The following is a 16,074-nucleotide window of genomic DNA, read 5'->3' as shown; positions in this document are numbered from 1 at the left end:
AAAGGTAAACAATACACTTGTAATACTGGCCAAATTGTTCTCAGAACACTCAAGTAACTGGCGGCGTGTTCACCTGCAGGGTTTGGCCGGACCTCTAGGGGGCGCCAACGGGAAGTGGCTGGAGCAGGGCAATAGTGTAGACAGGCGCCTGCCAAATTCCCTCAAATCCTCCAGCGCTGCCAGCACCCACCAGAGGCTTTAAGTGGTCCTAGCGCCAGGGTGGTGGGTGGGACAAGCGTTCAGGGTCATCCCTCCCTTTGATACCCAGGATATTGTGCAGCCAACTGCAGCCAGAGTCATGGCGCATCGCGATGGACACACATTAGTCGCTCTAGCCCTGGGCTAGCAAGCAACTGGAACTGCCCCTTAGGGAACCCACTGCTGGGGCAAACCCTTGCTTGGTACAGGGCTCATCTTCTGCTGGCTTTTGTTGTTCTGCTTTGCAGCCTACCGCTCAAGCACCCCAAATTCTTCTAAGCCAAGTTCTCTCTCTAGGACAAGACTTGCTGATGTGAAATTCAAATCACGCAGCAGCTTCGTTTTATTTCTCCAAAAGTTCCCTCTCCCACCCGAGTGTAGGCCGTGGAAAGGTGCCTGACCTCTATCCAGAAACGTGCTGAGCGCCTTTCCTGGCACCCCCCAATCAGTACCCGCTGCTCTCCAGGGCCCCGGCTCAGCCCACACACACCAGGTCTTTGATTGCCTCCTTCAGGAAACCTTTCCTGATTAACCCCGGTGGGACACCCGCCAAGCCAATTGCTCCGGAGAGACTTGGCGGCCGAGCTGCAGCGGAGGCAGACTTTCAGGAGCACCGGTACCCAGAGGGCCGGGCGCCGCGCCCTCCTTCCCCTCCCGCCCCGCGAGGAAAGTCAGGCAGCGGCTTGGGGACACGGCTGTATTGGGAAGCGAGGGGCTCCTACACAGTAGGAGGAGGCACGTCCCGGCCCCGGGAGGCCCGAGGACTCTACACAGCGCGCGGCTCCAGCCCCGGCCGGCCGGCCCGCCCGGGGCTCAGTCCGCGGGAGTCCGGAGCGGCGACTTAAGGCAGCGTGGCTGGAAGGGGAACGGGGAGTGGGAGTCGGCCAGGTCCCCTGAAATGCCGGCGCTCCGAGGGACGAGCTCCTCGCCAAAGGACAGGGGGGAAAGACAAGTCAATAAATAAACCGAGGCGAGAGGGGGGCCCCGGGAGACTCTCGGAGTCCGGGAAGGCCGGCGGCCTCCAGCGCCTCGACGGACGGGCGCGAGCAGCTTCCGTCAGAAGTTGAAATGACCGCCGTGCGGGGCGGGCTGCGGCGGGGAGGCGAGGGGCGGCTTGGGCGACAGCGGAGACTTCACGTCCACCCTCTTCAGGGAGCGGCCGCGGTGACCGTCGGGCCGGCCGAGGTACAGGAGGTGCCTCCCGGGCCCCCCGGAGTACCTGGCCGGACCCCCCGAGGGCACTCGCGTGAGCAGGCCCGGGGGCGCCCGGTGTGTGGGGAAGGGCAATCTGCGGCTGCCGCCGACGCCCAGGCGCGGAGCCGGGGCCGAGAGAGCAGGCCGCCCGCTCGGGGCGGCGCGCTTGCCGTCGGGCGGCACGTCGAGCCTCAGCGGCGGCACGCCATCCCGCGGCATCGGGCTGGAGTCCACGAACAGCGCGGCGCCGGGCTCCGAGACGGGCGGCCGGGAGGTGAACGGGGCGGGGGCGAGAGGTTCGCTGCCCTTCCTGGGCGGCTGCGGACCGTGCAGGTAGCGCAGCAGTTCCTCCAGCGTGGTCACCTCTACCGCCTGCCCGGGGCAGCCAGGGGGCGGTGGCCTCACCAGCACGCGGGGTGCGGGCCCGCCCGCCCCGCTGCAGCCCCGTGGTGGGCGGCTTGGGCCCTCCGAGGCGTTGTTCCCGTTCTGGTTCCACTCCCAGGGACCCCCGGAGGCACGGAGGTGCTTCACCGGCAGCTCGGGCGTCGTCTCCGGCGTGGGCAGGCAGGCCAGCTCCGGTGGGGATCCGCCCTCGGGCGGAGGCAGGAAGGTAGTGTAGAGCTGGGGCGTTTGTGCTGCATCTCCATCCTTGGGCGGAGGCGGGGGCTCAGGACCGCCACCGTGCAGCCGCGCCAGGCTGCGAAGGGAGAGGGGCCGCGGCAGCCCCGGGGTCTCGATGTCCTTGCTCCGATGGCGGTTCGCACGACGACAAGCACAGGACACCAAGAGGCCGGAGACTGAGGCGCCCAAAGCGAAGGCCGCCGCCACACAGGCCAGGAGGAGTGGGATGGGGATGGATCGGGAGGCTGAGGCTGGGGAAAGGTCCCTGCGCACGCCTGCTGACCGAGAAGGAGGGAGGAGGCTCAGCTTTAGGGTAGGTGAGGCACAGAACAGGCACAGGTTGGGCCAACAGCAAGTTTTCATTCTGCCTCTCAGCTTCACTCCACACAGTCTCAGGATTCCTAAACACACCGGCTAGAGCACTGGTCTGGGGTATTCCCCGTACCAGTTGTAGCCCCTGTAGCCATGCCAAGAATAACTGCCAAATTGCCTGTGCAGGACATTGGCTGGCAAGTCCAGCTGTGGTGAAGGGAGGTTCCAAACAGGTGTTAGTGGGCATCAAACACCAATCAGTACCGGGCTTAGAACTCTGAGACTCAGCAGTTCCACACTACAATCCTGTCCCTCCCGGGTGCCCCCCTTACCCTGCGTGTGAGCTCCAAGAGTGGAAGACTGGGGCCCTGGGTGGGCATCACTGGGGGAACTGGGGGTCTCAGGGGAAGGGCCAGGACCCAGAAGCACTGGTAACAGAGACCAGGTCAGAGCCAGTGAGACGTATGCTCTCCACCAAGCGCCCCCCACCCCCTTTGCAACCCAGGAGTCCACAATTCCAGTGTCTCATCTGACCGTTCAAGGTCTGCTTATAGCCCAAATGGGTTTGGTTGTGTAGGCTAAGCAAGGGATCAGGTCACTGAGACCATAACACTCACCATAAGCAGAATCTCCAGGGCCAGACCGACTCCCGGTCGCTCCATCTACGTGACAGAGGGTGAGAATCAGGGAAAGGGGGAGCTTCCTGAGGAACTGAGAGAGGTAACTGGTACAGATGCTAAGAAAGACAAATGTCCAAGCCTGGGATGTTGTCAGTAGCCATCACAGTCATATGTAACTTTGGCTGCGGCTGCCACCGTCCCTTGTGTTTACCTTGGCAGTCACCGTGCTCTGTGGATTCCTGGTTCCCAGTTAGATCCACATCAGTCCTAGGAGGAAGAGGAGATGGCTCATTATGGCCCTACACTTGGCTGGGCACTCTCCTCAGGAGACCCAGGAGGGGCTTCTCACTTACCCACCAGGTCCCCGGATACTCATGCAGCCTCTGAATCGATGCCATCCACAGTATGGGTCCAGAGAAGCCAGGCAGCTCCTAGGGGAAACTGAGTCATGTGAGGCTGCGACCCCTCCACTCTATTCACCCTAGCTTATGAGAGAGGCCCCCTAGTATTTTTATCCCATCCACATCCATCTGCTCCAGACCCTCATGGCTGCCTACTTCAGACTACCCAAGGTGCCCACCCTCTCCTCCATTTCCTTGCCACCCTCAAGACTTGGGAATTTTTCTGAGCTCCTACTGACCCAGAACGTGTAGCCAGGCAGCCTCGAACTTTAGGCTCCTCTCACCTCTGACAAGCCCCGTGCCGGGCACACCGGCTGAGAGAGAGGTAGACAATACATCCAGGAAAGGCCACGAAAAGCCTGTGACCCTCAGTATCCAGCTCCAGCCCTATGATCCGCCGCGCAGCTCGGGGTGACCGCTTCCCACTGCACCTAATTTGATGCCATAAGCAATCAGAACGGGGACAGCAAGGCTGCCTGTCCCCAAAAGAGTCACTGGCAAGAAAGACGTGATAGGTGGAGGTGCACAGAACCACTGAGCATGGCCATGGAAGCACCGTACCCAACAGTGGAGCCTCTCGCCAAGTCCCTTTCCCTACCTCAAGCCCCTAATTCTGCCGGCCAACACTGGAGTACCCAACCTCTTCCTCCATCGCCATCACCCACCTGCCCCCACGGAGCACTCACCGGGCATGGCTGTAGGCATCAATCTCTTCCAAGACGATAGGCTCGGGTCCTGGAGACTGTCCCCCTGGAGGTAGCACCTTCAGCACTGTCCCATCGTTGGAGCCGAGAAACAGGACAGTGGCATTTCTGTGGGGACCAGCCATACCGTCCACAGCCACCTGGGTCAGCAGGGCCCTGGGGCGATAGGCTTCGGGTGAGGACGTGTCTAACGCTAAGCTTGAGCATTTCCAGGAGCACCCAGAAGCCCTGCCTCCCATCCTACTGCTCCGCAGGCCCTCACCCCCAGTGGGATTCACCTCGTGGACCACACAAGAGAAAGAAGGGCGTGGTGATGACCTGCTAGTCAGAGTGAGGAGCGGTTGATGGGTGGCGGGTGGCACGGCAGGATCCAGCAGCGGGTGTGCCTTGATGAAGAGCAGGACATCATCCGGTAGGTCTTGAGAGGAGGAGAATGAAGCAGCTGCACCCACACCTGCACAGGATCCTGGCCTGGCGAGCACATGGGAAGGGGCAGCCTTAGAGCTGAGAACTGATGTTAAGCTGTGTGCCCCGCCCCCTGCCCCCACACCCCCTCCGTGCTCTCAAACACGGGGCTGGCTACCTTTACTTCCCTGCAAGCAGGCATCATTTCTCCCCTCCCCCGTTGCAGCTTCTTAGTCCAGCCCATGCCTGTCCTTGGTCACAGTGACCTCCTTACAACCCAACATTAAGAGCAGGAATTGCTTCTGCCCCTAAAAGCCACTCCATACTGGGTACCTGGGTGAGGGGACCTTGTCCTCAGACACAGGAGTCCAGGCCCCATCCAGACTCCTCTGCTCCTTGAACTTGCCCTCAAAGCCACGTTCAATATCATCTAGGTAGAAGGCGCAGACCGCAGACCCAGGAATGCTGAGGGAGCCAGAAAAGATGCAAGGTAGATGTTGACAGGGACTGCACAGCTCCTGCCAGGTAAGAAGTGATAGCTGCCCTCTGTGCACCACGTTAGAGGGGCAGCCTGGGGGGGGAGGGGAAGGGTGGCCAGGGCAGCAAACTGGCCTTGCTTGGAGCTTCCTCCTCAGTAGGCATGAAAAGGGAGTTTGGATGCTGGGGGGAGGGGTAGTACTAGACCACATAATCCACCTGGTACCAACCTATTGGTCTGAGTAGTGAAGACCCCAAAGAGAGCAGAGCGGCCATGCAGGTTCACAGGCCCAGTTAAGGACTGTAAGACGTCAAAGTAGAAGGTAGAGTCCCCAGGGACAGAGCAGTTGAGCCTCAGCTTAAGGAAGGATGTCCAGTGGCGATCCAAGGCCCGAGGTGAGCCACCCGTGTCACGTTTACACACCCGGGCTACCCTGGAAAACTGCACCTGAGAGAAGATAGTGAGAGCCACACGTCAGCTGGTTGAAATGCACAGTGTGATTTAAGAGCTCCAGGAGACAAATATCAGGGTCACAGCAAAGAAAAATGATATAGCGGGTCCCTTTGGGTCAAGATAAGAGCTGGAGATGCAGAGGTGTGTGGGGAGGAGTCAAGATTCCAAGGAATTTGTTTTCAAGATTAGGGCCAAGAACTTTCTTGGGAGCCAGAAGAACCGTCCAGAATCCATCCCTGGTGCCCAGCTCCTTACCCTCCCCAGGCGGGCATCCTCCACAGAGACTTCTCGGAAGAAGAAGTAGACATGTTCTCCATGCTCCAAAGCATAGACAAAGTGTGGCTCTGAGGTAGAGTGACAGGAAAGGACATCCATACCTGCTCAGAGACTCAGCCCCACACAGTCCTGGTGTGCCCCAGGCAGCCCAGACCCCAGGATGACTGACCTCGCAGCCACTTGGAGTCATACTTTGCAGAACGGAGTGGGGGCTGAGGTCCAAGACTTCTGTAAACTACAGCATCACTGGCCTGGAAATCTGCTGCTGTGGCTGAGTACAAACTGCCCTCTGGAGAGATGAGGGGAGCGGGGTCACAGAAAGCTCAGAATCTGCAGCTTGTCTCCTACTGGTGTACACATATATCTACCTAGGCCTAGTCCCAGCCCCTACCTCAACCCTCCACTCAAGGACATTGGGGAGAGACCAAGGTGGGAGAGGAACTCCCTCCAGCCACATGCCTGCCTCTTACATGCCCAGGTGCACACCTGCAAAGATGGCCACAGTGGACTGGGTGGCATCAAAGGGGCATCGCGCCTGCCCACTCAGCTCCTCACCCTCCTGTTGCAGAGATGTTATCTGGGGACAGGAAGCAGAATCCTATAACCTTGGGGTCTTAGAGTCTGGCCCTACAGTGCACACCCACCCACCCACCTCCTCCTCCAGCTCCTCTGTACTCTTGCATCCCACGCATGCCCATCTCTTCCCATCAAACTGAAAGCTTATTTTGGATTCTCCTCCCAGTCCTCTTCCCTCCGTACCCCATAGCTGCGGCACATAGGGCTGAAGGAATTTGTTCCACAGGCAAGGAGTGTCTGCGAGTTCCAGGGAACAAGGACACGGATGTAGTTGTAGCATTCGTCCTAGAGAACCCAAAATTCTAGGTCAGTGACAGCCCTGGAACTGAAGTTAGGGGTCACAGGAAGTAACGCTACTACTTTTGAGCCAGTCAGAGCAATGTGGCTAAGTCTCAAGCCATTAACTAGCCCTGAGCCTTCAGCAAGCTCTCTGGTCTCTCTGAACCTCCCTTTTCTTTTCCTGGGATATGTAAAGGGAACTAAAATGGATGAATTCTCTCCCCATTGGGCTGGGATAGATAGAAAGGGAATAAGAAGTAGTCATGGAGGCGCACTACCTGAAGGCAGTCCTCGCCTTCCCTCCAATTACACTCCACTCCTCACCGTCAGCTTTCCCCGGACTGCGCAGTTCTCCATATCTTGGCTCCTCCATGTCAGAAACTGCAGGAAGAAGAGCGGCCGTGTGGCACCTGGACCCCTCCTCGCATCACGGCTCCTCTGTGGGTGCCTTTTTCAGCCCCCGGACCCCGTTACGCCTTTCCCAGCTTTGACTCCCTGCCTGCACCTCCTCGCATACGGCCCCTCACCTTGTTGGGCACCAGCCCCTCCCCTTCTTCTTGGGCTTGAAGATCGAAGGAGAAAACGTGATCCCTGAAGGGTAGGTAAGGAGGGGTCAGGGCCGAGCAGAGGCATCCTGCCCGAGCTGCTTAGCCCCTCCTTACCCACGTTCACCAGCTCAGGGCCAAGCCACACCAAGTTCCTGCTCCCTAGCCTCCCCCTCACTCCACGCCTTGGCATTTGTTCTCTGGGTCCAAGCATGTCCATGTCCCATGGCTTGTGCACCTGCATGTGTCCCCTGCAAGATGCTGCAGTGGCCATGCAGGTCCCATGTCTGCCCAGGAGCATGCATGTCTGCCCAACAACGGTGCCTCGGCCATTTTACCGGGCAGCCACAAGCAAGGTCCGGTTCAAGGTCAGGAATCTCTGAAAGTCCAGCCCAAGTTCCGCAGCCACAGCATCGTCCTCCAGGCCCCGGAACCAGGATGATGGAGAGGCACCTGGAGGGTACAGTGGTATAGTGAGCGTGGCAGCTGAGATGATACGTACTTCCTACCAGGTGGAACCCAGCCACTGTCGAGAGTTTAAGGCCAGCCTTGGTTACATAACAAGTACAAGGCAAGATGCTATGTCAAGAGAAAGAAACAAGACGTTGAAATGGCTCTGGGGTTAGAGATCCTTGCAGCCAAGCCTGATTACGAAGTTCACATAGTAGAGGCAGAGAACCCATTCCCAAGTTGTCTTTTAGTTTCCACTCATCCACTCTGGCATGTACAATCCCCCCAAATAAAAACTGTTAAACAAACAACAACAAAAACACCACGACAGCATTTAATTTTCATCAGGTACTCTGCGAGTCATTTGAATGATTTACCTTAGTGTATTTACCTTATAGGTGGGAGCTCACCTTGGCCCCATTGCAAGGCTTAGTGCAAGGAGGGATTTACATGACTACCACGCAGGCAGCAGGGTCTGCCTGACTCCAGAGTTGAGCCAAGTTCCTTCTTAGGACCACCTTTGTGTTACAAAGTTCCTTTCAATGGGCTGGAGATGGCTTAGTGATTAAGGGCATGCACTGCTCTACCAGGTCCAGAGTTTGATTCCCAGCACCCACATCAGGTGGCTCACGACCACCTCTAGCTCCATCTCCAGGCAACCCACCTCCTCTATTGTCCTTGCGATTAAAACATCCATTCTGCAGGCCAGCTCCATACACAGGGAGATAAATAACAAAACAGCTTCAAGAACTCCCTGAAACTGACCAGATTCAGTAGGCCGTCTCCCTGCCAGAGTTAATAAAAGCTAGACCCCCCCCCCCCAGAGGAAGTGAAGCTGAGCTACAAAGAAGACTCTGCCTGGAAGAGGCCAGCTGAGGTGCCCGGAAAGGACTCTCCAACAGGTGAGCTGCCTGCAGGCTGTGTACTGTGCTCCCAATTCCAGATTACAGGCTAGTGACCATACTGGAGTGGGCTTTGGTGGTGCGGCTGTCTTTGAGTCATTTCTGCTCCTGTAGGTATCCCCTCACCCAAATTTCTGTAAGTCCCCCCAGTAAAACTTATCAGTTCACCAAGTTTGACTTTGACCTCCCTATCTGGGTTCAGTAGACGTGTTCTGTCTCCTCAGGAAAAGTTTTGTCACACAACAGCTCCTACACACACACACACACACACACACACACACACACACACTCGTACATAATTAAAGCTCCTGCTTCTCCTACCCCTCTTTGAATCCCCCTCAAGACTTTTCAACACTTTGCCGTTGTGACCAACTCCATCGTCTACCTGGGCTGGGCATAAAAGCTTCAGGTGTTGGTGTTTATGGGGGAACCCAGGGTTCACAGATGATGTAACACAGAGTGTGCTGGGAACTGCGTCAGTTGTAGCATTTGCTAGTCTTATCTGTCCCCCAATAGTCACTCCTAGTAGCCCAACTGAAATAAATATAAATCCAACATCTATAACACAGGTGGAGGAGTTTTCTCTGAAAGGGTGGGCTTATGGCTTCTGTCACAGTGAGGCCTAGGCTCTCTGGCGGGCAGAGGAGAAGTAAGGGTTTGGGGAGCCACTGGCCTGGCACAGGACTCCACTTTGTAGCTAAGAATAACACACAAACATAAAGTGCTTAATTTGGGCCAGACAGTGTTCTCAGGACTGTGCCTCATTTGCGTTACATCCGTCACCTCACTCAATCTCTGAGTAACACCATGGTTATCTTCCTTTTACTGATGTGGAAACTGAGGCTAAGAAAGGTTAGATAACATTAACCAAGGTCACGTGGCTAGCGAGCGGATGAGCAGGGTTCAGACCTGCTGTGGTTTGGTGTGGCTAAGACCTTGCATTCTGTCTGTCTGTCTGTGGAGACAGGGTCCTGCGACGCAATGCCAGCTCAAGCTGTCCTCTAACTTGTAGCAGTCTTCCTCCCTCAGACTCCCAAGTGCTGGGACTGTGAGCATGCACCCGCGTTCACCTAGAGGTCACAGTTTTAGCCGCCTAGCAACACTACCTCTGAATGAAGAAACAAAGCCCAGGGAAGAGGCACGCACGGTTCCAGCTCATTCCACCTGTTTGTTCCCCTTTGCTTGGCCATTCTCTTAGCTTCCTTAAGACTGGGAACATCCTGACTCCTTGCCTCTCCGACATAGGGGTCTCATTCTCTACTTGCATCCCCCACCCCAAGTGGGTAAAGTGGGTGGGGCACTCACCTTGAAGGTCAGAGGTCAACAGAGGGGTGGGGTCCTGGGGAAAGGCAGCCTGGGCTTGGGGGAGCGATGACAGCAGCAGCAGCAGCAGCAGGGGCATGGAGTGGGGGGCACGGGGCATCCTGTGTGGGGCAGTTCACGCCCCAGGGGGTACCCCCTCACCCATGTGCTGGCCCTGGAGTGGGGCGACAGAAAAGGGGGGAAGGGACTAAGTTCTCTCTACCCTTGTTGCAGGCAGACTCCTCCCCAGGTCTATCCCCAGAAGACCCTATGGGGTGGGGCAAAGAGCCATCTCTGCCTCACTCCCAGCCAGCTGTCACTGTCTGTCACTCAAGGCCCTTCCCTTTCCAACTGGCCCAAACTGGTTGGTGTGCTGCCTGCTGGTGTGACCCCAGGTAAGGACAGCACAAATCCTCTGCCCCTCCCAGCCTTGCCTCCTCTCTCTGCCTAGGTCTGGGACATTCAGTAGGTGACACCTCCTGACCCCCCTTGTGCTAACCCCTTCTCAGCTATAATTAGACACTTAAGCCTTAAAATTATAAATAGTGACTCCTTGGCACTAGGAGAAGGAAGAGGGCACCAAGTCTGCTTCCCCTCCCCTCACAGACCCCCACAGCACCCTGGGAGTGCTGTAGGCACTGCGCCCAGGCAAAGGCAGCTGTGCGGCAGCCATGGTCCTGTCTAAGGCTGAGAAAGAACAGAAGGAGAGGGACAGACAGCCTGGGGGTCGCTGACCCAGCCGAAGCTCATACTTCAGGGGCCGTTCCCATGGCTGAAGAAGAAGCTGGGCAGGGGGGGAATGGGGTGTGCATGGAGGGGCTGTCTTAGCCAAAAATGAATCTGCATCAAAGCCAGATCAGAAGCTAAATTTAGCTCTGGCTGCAGCTGTCTCCTCGACCACTGGGCCCCCTCCCAGCCTGGAGCCCCCTGTTGCCTCCCTGGCTTCTAAGAACCAATGCATGTTCTCAACGTGGGGAGAAGGGCAGACCCACCCCCTATGCTGAGCGAAGGATAGAAAGGACTGGTGAGAAGAAATGGCTGAACGTGCCCCGCTCTCCCCTTCTTCCCTCATCAGGCTGCCTCTGAAATTGAAATATAAATAATTCAATGACAGGCAATTGTAGCCCAAAGTCCAAGAAAGGATGGATACGGTGAAAGGGACGGTGAGACAGGTCTCCTTCCCACCCAGCAGCCTCCCCCGGCCAGCTGACCCTGACTAGACCCACTGCAGGAGGTGCGGACCAGCTTCCTGCCTTCCCTTGAGATTGAAGTGAGGTGCTGAAAAGACTCCATTAATCAGGTCAGGGAGCTAAGAGTCCTTTCTCTTGTGACAGATCACACAACAAGCCTTAGTTGTCCATTCCAAGTCTTCTAAAGAAGACTCTGGGCTTACAGGCCAAGCCCCCTTCCATCTCTCCAATATTTTCACTCTTGAAGCCAGGACCCAAGTGTCCACCCAAGCCCAATCTAGCGTCACTGGTGGGAAGGTTGACGTCAGGTGGGGCCCCAGGAGAGATGGAGGAAGGGGCAGGGTAGAAACACCTAATGATGACCCCCCCTTCCCCAGAGGCAGAGCACTTAGCTACCACAGGACCCCTCCCTTGAAAGGCCAAGTCTTCCTCCCCCCCCCCAACCCATGTTTCCGGGTGCTGGTACTCCCAGAAGAGAGAGGGACACAGCTTGCCTCCTATGCTCCTGCCCTCAAGTTGCCCTGGGCAACTGCTCTCTTCACCCTGGAAACAACTTTGGTCTCTGGCAAGTGGGTTGGACCGGCGGACCCTCTTCCTGGCCTCTGGCGGAGCCTGCCGCTATCCCCTGTGCTTGGGAGTTGTAGCCTTTCCTTACCTGGGGTGGTGGGTCCTGTGGGGATGAAGAGGGAGAGAAGCCCTCTGATCTAAGGAAGGAAGGGACAAAAGAAGAAGGGAAAAGACTAAATCACATCTCCCTTGCCACATCCTTTCAAAGTCAATGTGCAAATCCTGGGCAAAGCTGTTGAAGCCAGTGTCGGGGAGATGCTAAGGGGAGTGCATTTTGTTTGGTTACAAAATGAGGGCGGCTTCGCACCGGAAGATATGAGGGTAGCCTTTGGCCTCTAGCCAGAAACTCCTGGGACTGCAGGACTAGGCTTGGGGAAAGGGTTGTCTGGGAGTTGTGGGACCTGATGACCACTCCCATGTTAAAACCTTCAGACTCCAACAGCCTCCTCCCGCAAAAGCTCCCTAGCTAGGGACAATAGAGGCTAATTTGCATCTAATTTGCATGCTCTTCATTTCCAAGCAAAGGCTCTGATAGCAAGTACCCTCGTCCCCTTATTTCCTCAGGGAGCAAACCCTGCTTTCCTCTACCTAATCTCTCACACTAAGGACCCCCAACACACTCTCACTTTCAGCTGGGTTAGTCCAGCCTCTAAAAACACTTGGTTGGCCTTTTCCTCGGCCCACTAGACTCGAGCATGATACATCTTTAAGAGGGCTTCCCATAAGCTGTTTGGGGGAGCAACATCTGGGTGGCTCCCATCCAATCCCTGGCCTGGGGACAGGCATGCTGTGACCTGGAGAAATCCCAAGGAGAGACCTGGCCATTCTTTCTCCTTTGAGGTCCTCCCCTTGATAGAAAGATGAAACAGCCAGCCCCCCTTCTTTCCTCTCAGCCAGACAGCCACCTCTGGGGAGTGGCCGAGGTCATAGTCGGTGTCTAGAGGAGCAGGGGAAGGAATAGGGAGACAGGCCGGGGACAATAGCAGGAAGTAATAGACATGGTTGCCCACCCCTGCCCACCTTCCTCAGGAGGCTCAGGCGGTGCACCGAGCCTCAGAATCCTTTTACCCTATCCTTCGCTCTCCGTCCCAGGCTTTGTACTTATGCTCCCTCCCACCCACCCCCAACGTGGATAAACCAGGTGTCTGGAGCTTCCCGTGCGCTTAGCGTGAAACGGGCCTGGGGCCAGGGGCTCGACGTGTCTCCCCCTCACTGGATCCGGGGCTCCGAGGAGGGGCGGGTAGCAGCGTCTGGGCCGGGACCGGGTCCCAGAGCCACGTTAGCGGGAGGAGGGGCTGGAGGGGCCTGCAGGCGCAGATCAAGTGGGAATGAGATCTGGGTTTGGGGGACGGAGGCGGGTCTCCCAGACTAGGGAAACAGGGATAGAGGCTGGAACAGCCGAGGGCGGGCCCTAGGCCCGCGCGGAGTGGGTAGGTGAGCTAGGATGCTGTCGCCAGGCCCGCTCTCCTCCGTGGGAGACCAGTCTAACAAAGCCCCGGGCGGAATGAGGTGAAGCGTGGAGGTGGGCGCGGGGATGCTTCTCCCTGGCCCCTCTCCTGGACTCTTTGCCCAAGCCGACCCCTCCCCCTAGGAGTGCTCAGACTCCAGCCTGCACAAGGACGGGGAAGCAACCCCGACACCGATGTCCAGAATGACTCGTCCCCCTCCCAGTCCCTGCAGGGGTGTCGAGGTCTACTTCTCCACAGGTCTTGGAGCCTCAGTTTCCCGAGGGAGAGGCAAGGTGCTGGGCTTCCCACCCTCTGCATTGTGCGCGCCTCAAAAAAAAAAAAAAAAAAAAAAAAAAAAAAAAAAAAAAAAAAAAAATAAAAAAAAAAAAAAAAAAAAAAAAAACCACCCCTTCCATGACCCCCAATCTTAAGGGACGCGATTACGACCAGTCGGAAAAGAAGCCTACACCCTGCGCCCATCAGTGCAGCTGGGCTCGGCCACGGTCCTCTCCTCCTCCACTCACCCTAACTCTGGCAGGCACAGGGCGCGCGGGACCCACTTGGGTCCCTGTGACACTTAGGAGCTTGACCCCCCCCCCTCTCTTGCGGCGCTCCTGTCCCTCCTTGCAGCTACATCCCTACCCCAAGGTACTTGCTCCGAGATCCGGGTCAGCAAGGTCCAGGGAGCAGCAGGCGGCCCCTAGCTCCGCGCCGCGCAGAGTTCGAAATCCGTGGTTGAGGCTTTGGCAAGATGTGACGAGCGTCTGTGCTTAGATTTAGACTTCAGGGCGCTGTCGGGTTACGAGAGCCTCGGGTCCGAGTACGAGCCCCTATTCCCGCCGCAGATCGGCGGAGGAAAACAATGCGACCGCCCGGGGCTCTGGGCTCGGCCCCAGCCGCCCCGCCCGCCTCCCAGCCGGGCCCGCCTCCGGCCCGCCTCTCGGGCCCGCCGCCCAATGGGATACTAAGCGGCGGGATAGACACTGCCTCCTCGCCACCTCTTCACCAATAATACTACAGAAAGGAGGGGCGCCGAGCGCACGGTCCACCCAGAGCTAAACCGAGAGGGTGAGCCTGAGACAGGAGTCAGGCACGAGATAGAAAGACCCACGGACAGTCGCTGAGACGAGGACATAAGACACACGCACACAGACAGGCTGGTAGAAAAGAAGTCCCGACAGACAGAAGTGTCACAAACAGGAAGGAAGACAACACGAGAAGAGAGACAGGAAACCAGGGGGCCTCGGCTGGGCTGGGCTGTCAGAGCCTGCGCGATCCTCCCTCACTTCCATCAACGACTTAGGCGACCCTGCTCTCTAGGGAGTCTCCCGCCTTGTCCCTCCGCATTCTCCTTCCTAAGATTCTGTGTCTCTTCTGCATCTCCGTGTGATTTCTCTGGTTCATGTTCATCCTGACCCCAATAAGGCCTGCATGTAGTTTAGGAGGCCTGAGAAGCGAAAGTATCCTCCGACTTATCTTGTGCCCAACCTCTCCCCACCGACCTCTACCGTCTGCCCTGAGCCACCATGCCAGAAACTAAGAAGTTTGAAAGCTAGACGCTGGCTGTCAGGAGACAGATGGTTGACAAAAGAGGACAGGTAGGAGGGCTAAAGCTCAAAGCCAGGTGGAAACCAAGACGAATTGATTCAGAAAAACACAGAGACATCAAAGGGAGAGAGTGAACAGCTACCCTGACCCCATAGATGCGAGATTAGTGTGTCCCACTTCCTCAAAAGGCTTTTGAACGTCCCTCCAAACGGCAAAAACTGCTCCTTGTCCCCAAGGCCGAGAGACCCCAATAAAGGGCGTTTCATTTGAGGAATGTCAGTGAAGAGGAAGAAGAAGGCTACTTCAAGACAATACTGCCTAGCTTCCACCTTGGTGTTGCCTACTAAGATATTTCCTTGCGTGGGGCTGGGACAAAGGATATTTTCAAAATTCCCTGGAATGTAGGTGGCCTGGGAGACACTGACATTCTAAGATAGTGTTGTCTGAGTGGGTACTTCTACCCACGGCTTGGTCTCTGGACTAAAGGGAAAAACTGTTGAGTTACCAAATTCTACACCAACCTTAACTGAGTGGGGGTCTGAATAGAATAAATACATGGGCAAACAAACTGTGACCCGCCATAAGATTCACACGCAGACATGGACAGTGAGAGACAAGACAGACTCCTAGACTTAAGGTCAGAGGAAGCCATGAGATAAACACAATGGGAAAGGAGTAATACCTCAGCCCATGGTTAACGGCTGAGGGACCCTGGAGCCAAAGTGATTTAGCAGACAGTAAAATTATGGAACATAGACCAGCAAAGAAAAATGGCTTAATGAGTAAAAGCACTTGTTTCAAAGCCTATGGGCTTAAGATTAATACCCAGAAACCATGGTGGAAGAATAGAACCAACTCTCAAAACTTATCTCTGACCTCCACACATACTGAGCATTTACACATAAACAACAATGACAATAAATAAAAACTAAATTAAAAAAAATAACAACTGAGGACAGGCATTGTGGCGCACGCCTTTAATCCCAGCACTCGGGAGGCAGAGACAGCTGACTTCTGAGTTTACATCCAGTCTGGTCTACAGTTAAGAGTGTCTTTGTTTGTTTGTTTGTTGTTTTTTCGAGACAGGGTTTCTCTGTGTAGCCCTGGCTGTCCTGGAACTCACTCTGTAGACCAGGCTGGCCTCGAGCTCGGAAATCTGCCTGCCTCTGCCTCCCAAGTGCTAGGATTAAAGGCGTGCGCCACCACTGCCTGACCAGAGAAACGCTATCTTGAGAGAATTAGAGAATGTTCTAAAGGTTTTAAAGAAATTTTAGGAGAAAGAAACATAACATGTGGAGGTTTAAATATTTCCTATCTTTTAGCATGGGACTTGGATATTCATTAAAATATGAACTTATTGGATAGGTTAGTATATATGGATTAAAACATAATTCTAAGAATTTTAAGAAAAATCAAACTTCAGTTCAGTGCAATACATGTTAAACAATTCAAGCACAATTTACTGTGACTTATTATCCCACATTGAGAAATATGACTTTCAGCTGGGCTTGGTGGCGAACACCTTTAAGGCAGGTGGATTTTTGAATTCTAGGCTAGCCTGGTCTACAAAGTGAGTTCCAGGACAGCCAGAGCTACACAGAGAAA

The 16,074-nt window shown here is 55.8% G+C and overlaps 1 protein-coding gene across 6 annotated transcripts; it reads right to left on the bottom strand.

Annotated features, from left to right (window-relative positions):
- Positions 1-438: 438 nt before the first annotated feature.
- Positions 439-13,856, bottom strand: Sema6c (semaphorin 6C). Of its 6 annotated transcripts, none has more exons than XM_029537530.1 (21): positions 13,574-13,804; positions 11,562-11,610; positions 10,709-10,798; positions 9,720-9,891; positions 7,401-7,515; positions 7,045-7,108; positions 6,842-6,898; positions 6,422-6,523; positions 6,149-6,239; positions 5,832-5,951; positions 5,642-5,730; positions 5,163-5,380; positions 4,789-4,920; positions 4,369-4,521; positions 4,033-4,206; positions 3,631-3,777; positions 3,299-3,376; positions 3,157-3,212; positions 2,943-2,987; positions 2,658-2,753; positions 439-2,288 (listed from the first exon to the last, which is right to left on the bottom strand). In XM_029537530.1, the coding sequence occupies exons 4-21, from the start codon at positions 9,835-9,837 to the stop codon at positions 1,255-1,257; spliced, it is 2,889 nt and encodes a 962-aa protein (XP_029393390.1). In that variant the 5' UTR covers positions 9,838-9,891; positions 10,709-10,798; positions 11,562-11,610; positions 13,574-13,804; the 3' UTR covers positions 439-1,254. The 6 variants fall into 6 exon arrangements, with proteins under 6 accessions (XP_029393390.1, XP_029393392.1, XP_021050983.1 ...); XM_021195323.1 differs by having other exon boundaries at positions 513-2,288; positions 13,564-13,856; XM_029537532.1 differs by lacking the exon at positions 2,658-2,753 and having other exon boundaries at positions 13,564-13,804.
- Between the last annotated feature and the right edge of the window lie 2,218 nt (positions 13,857-16,074).

This window comes from Mus pahari, chromosome 4 (genome assembly GCF_900095145.1).
Source record: "Mus pahari chromosome 4, PAHARI_EIJ_v1.1, whole genome shotgun sequence".
NCBI classification, from domain to species: Eukaryota; Metazoa; Chordata; class Mammalia; order Rodentia; family Muridae; genus Mus; species Mus pahari.
Note: the sequence above shows the minus strand (reverse complement) of the source record. Positions and strands in the feature narration are given on the sequence as shown.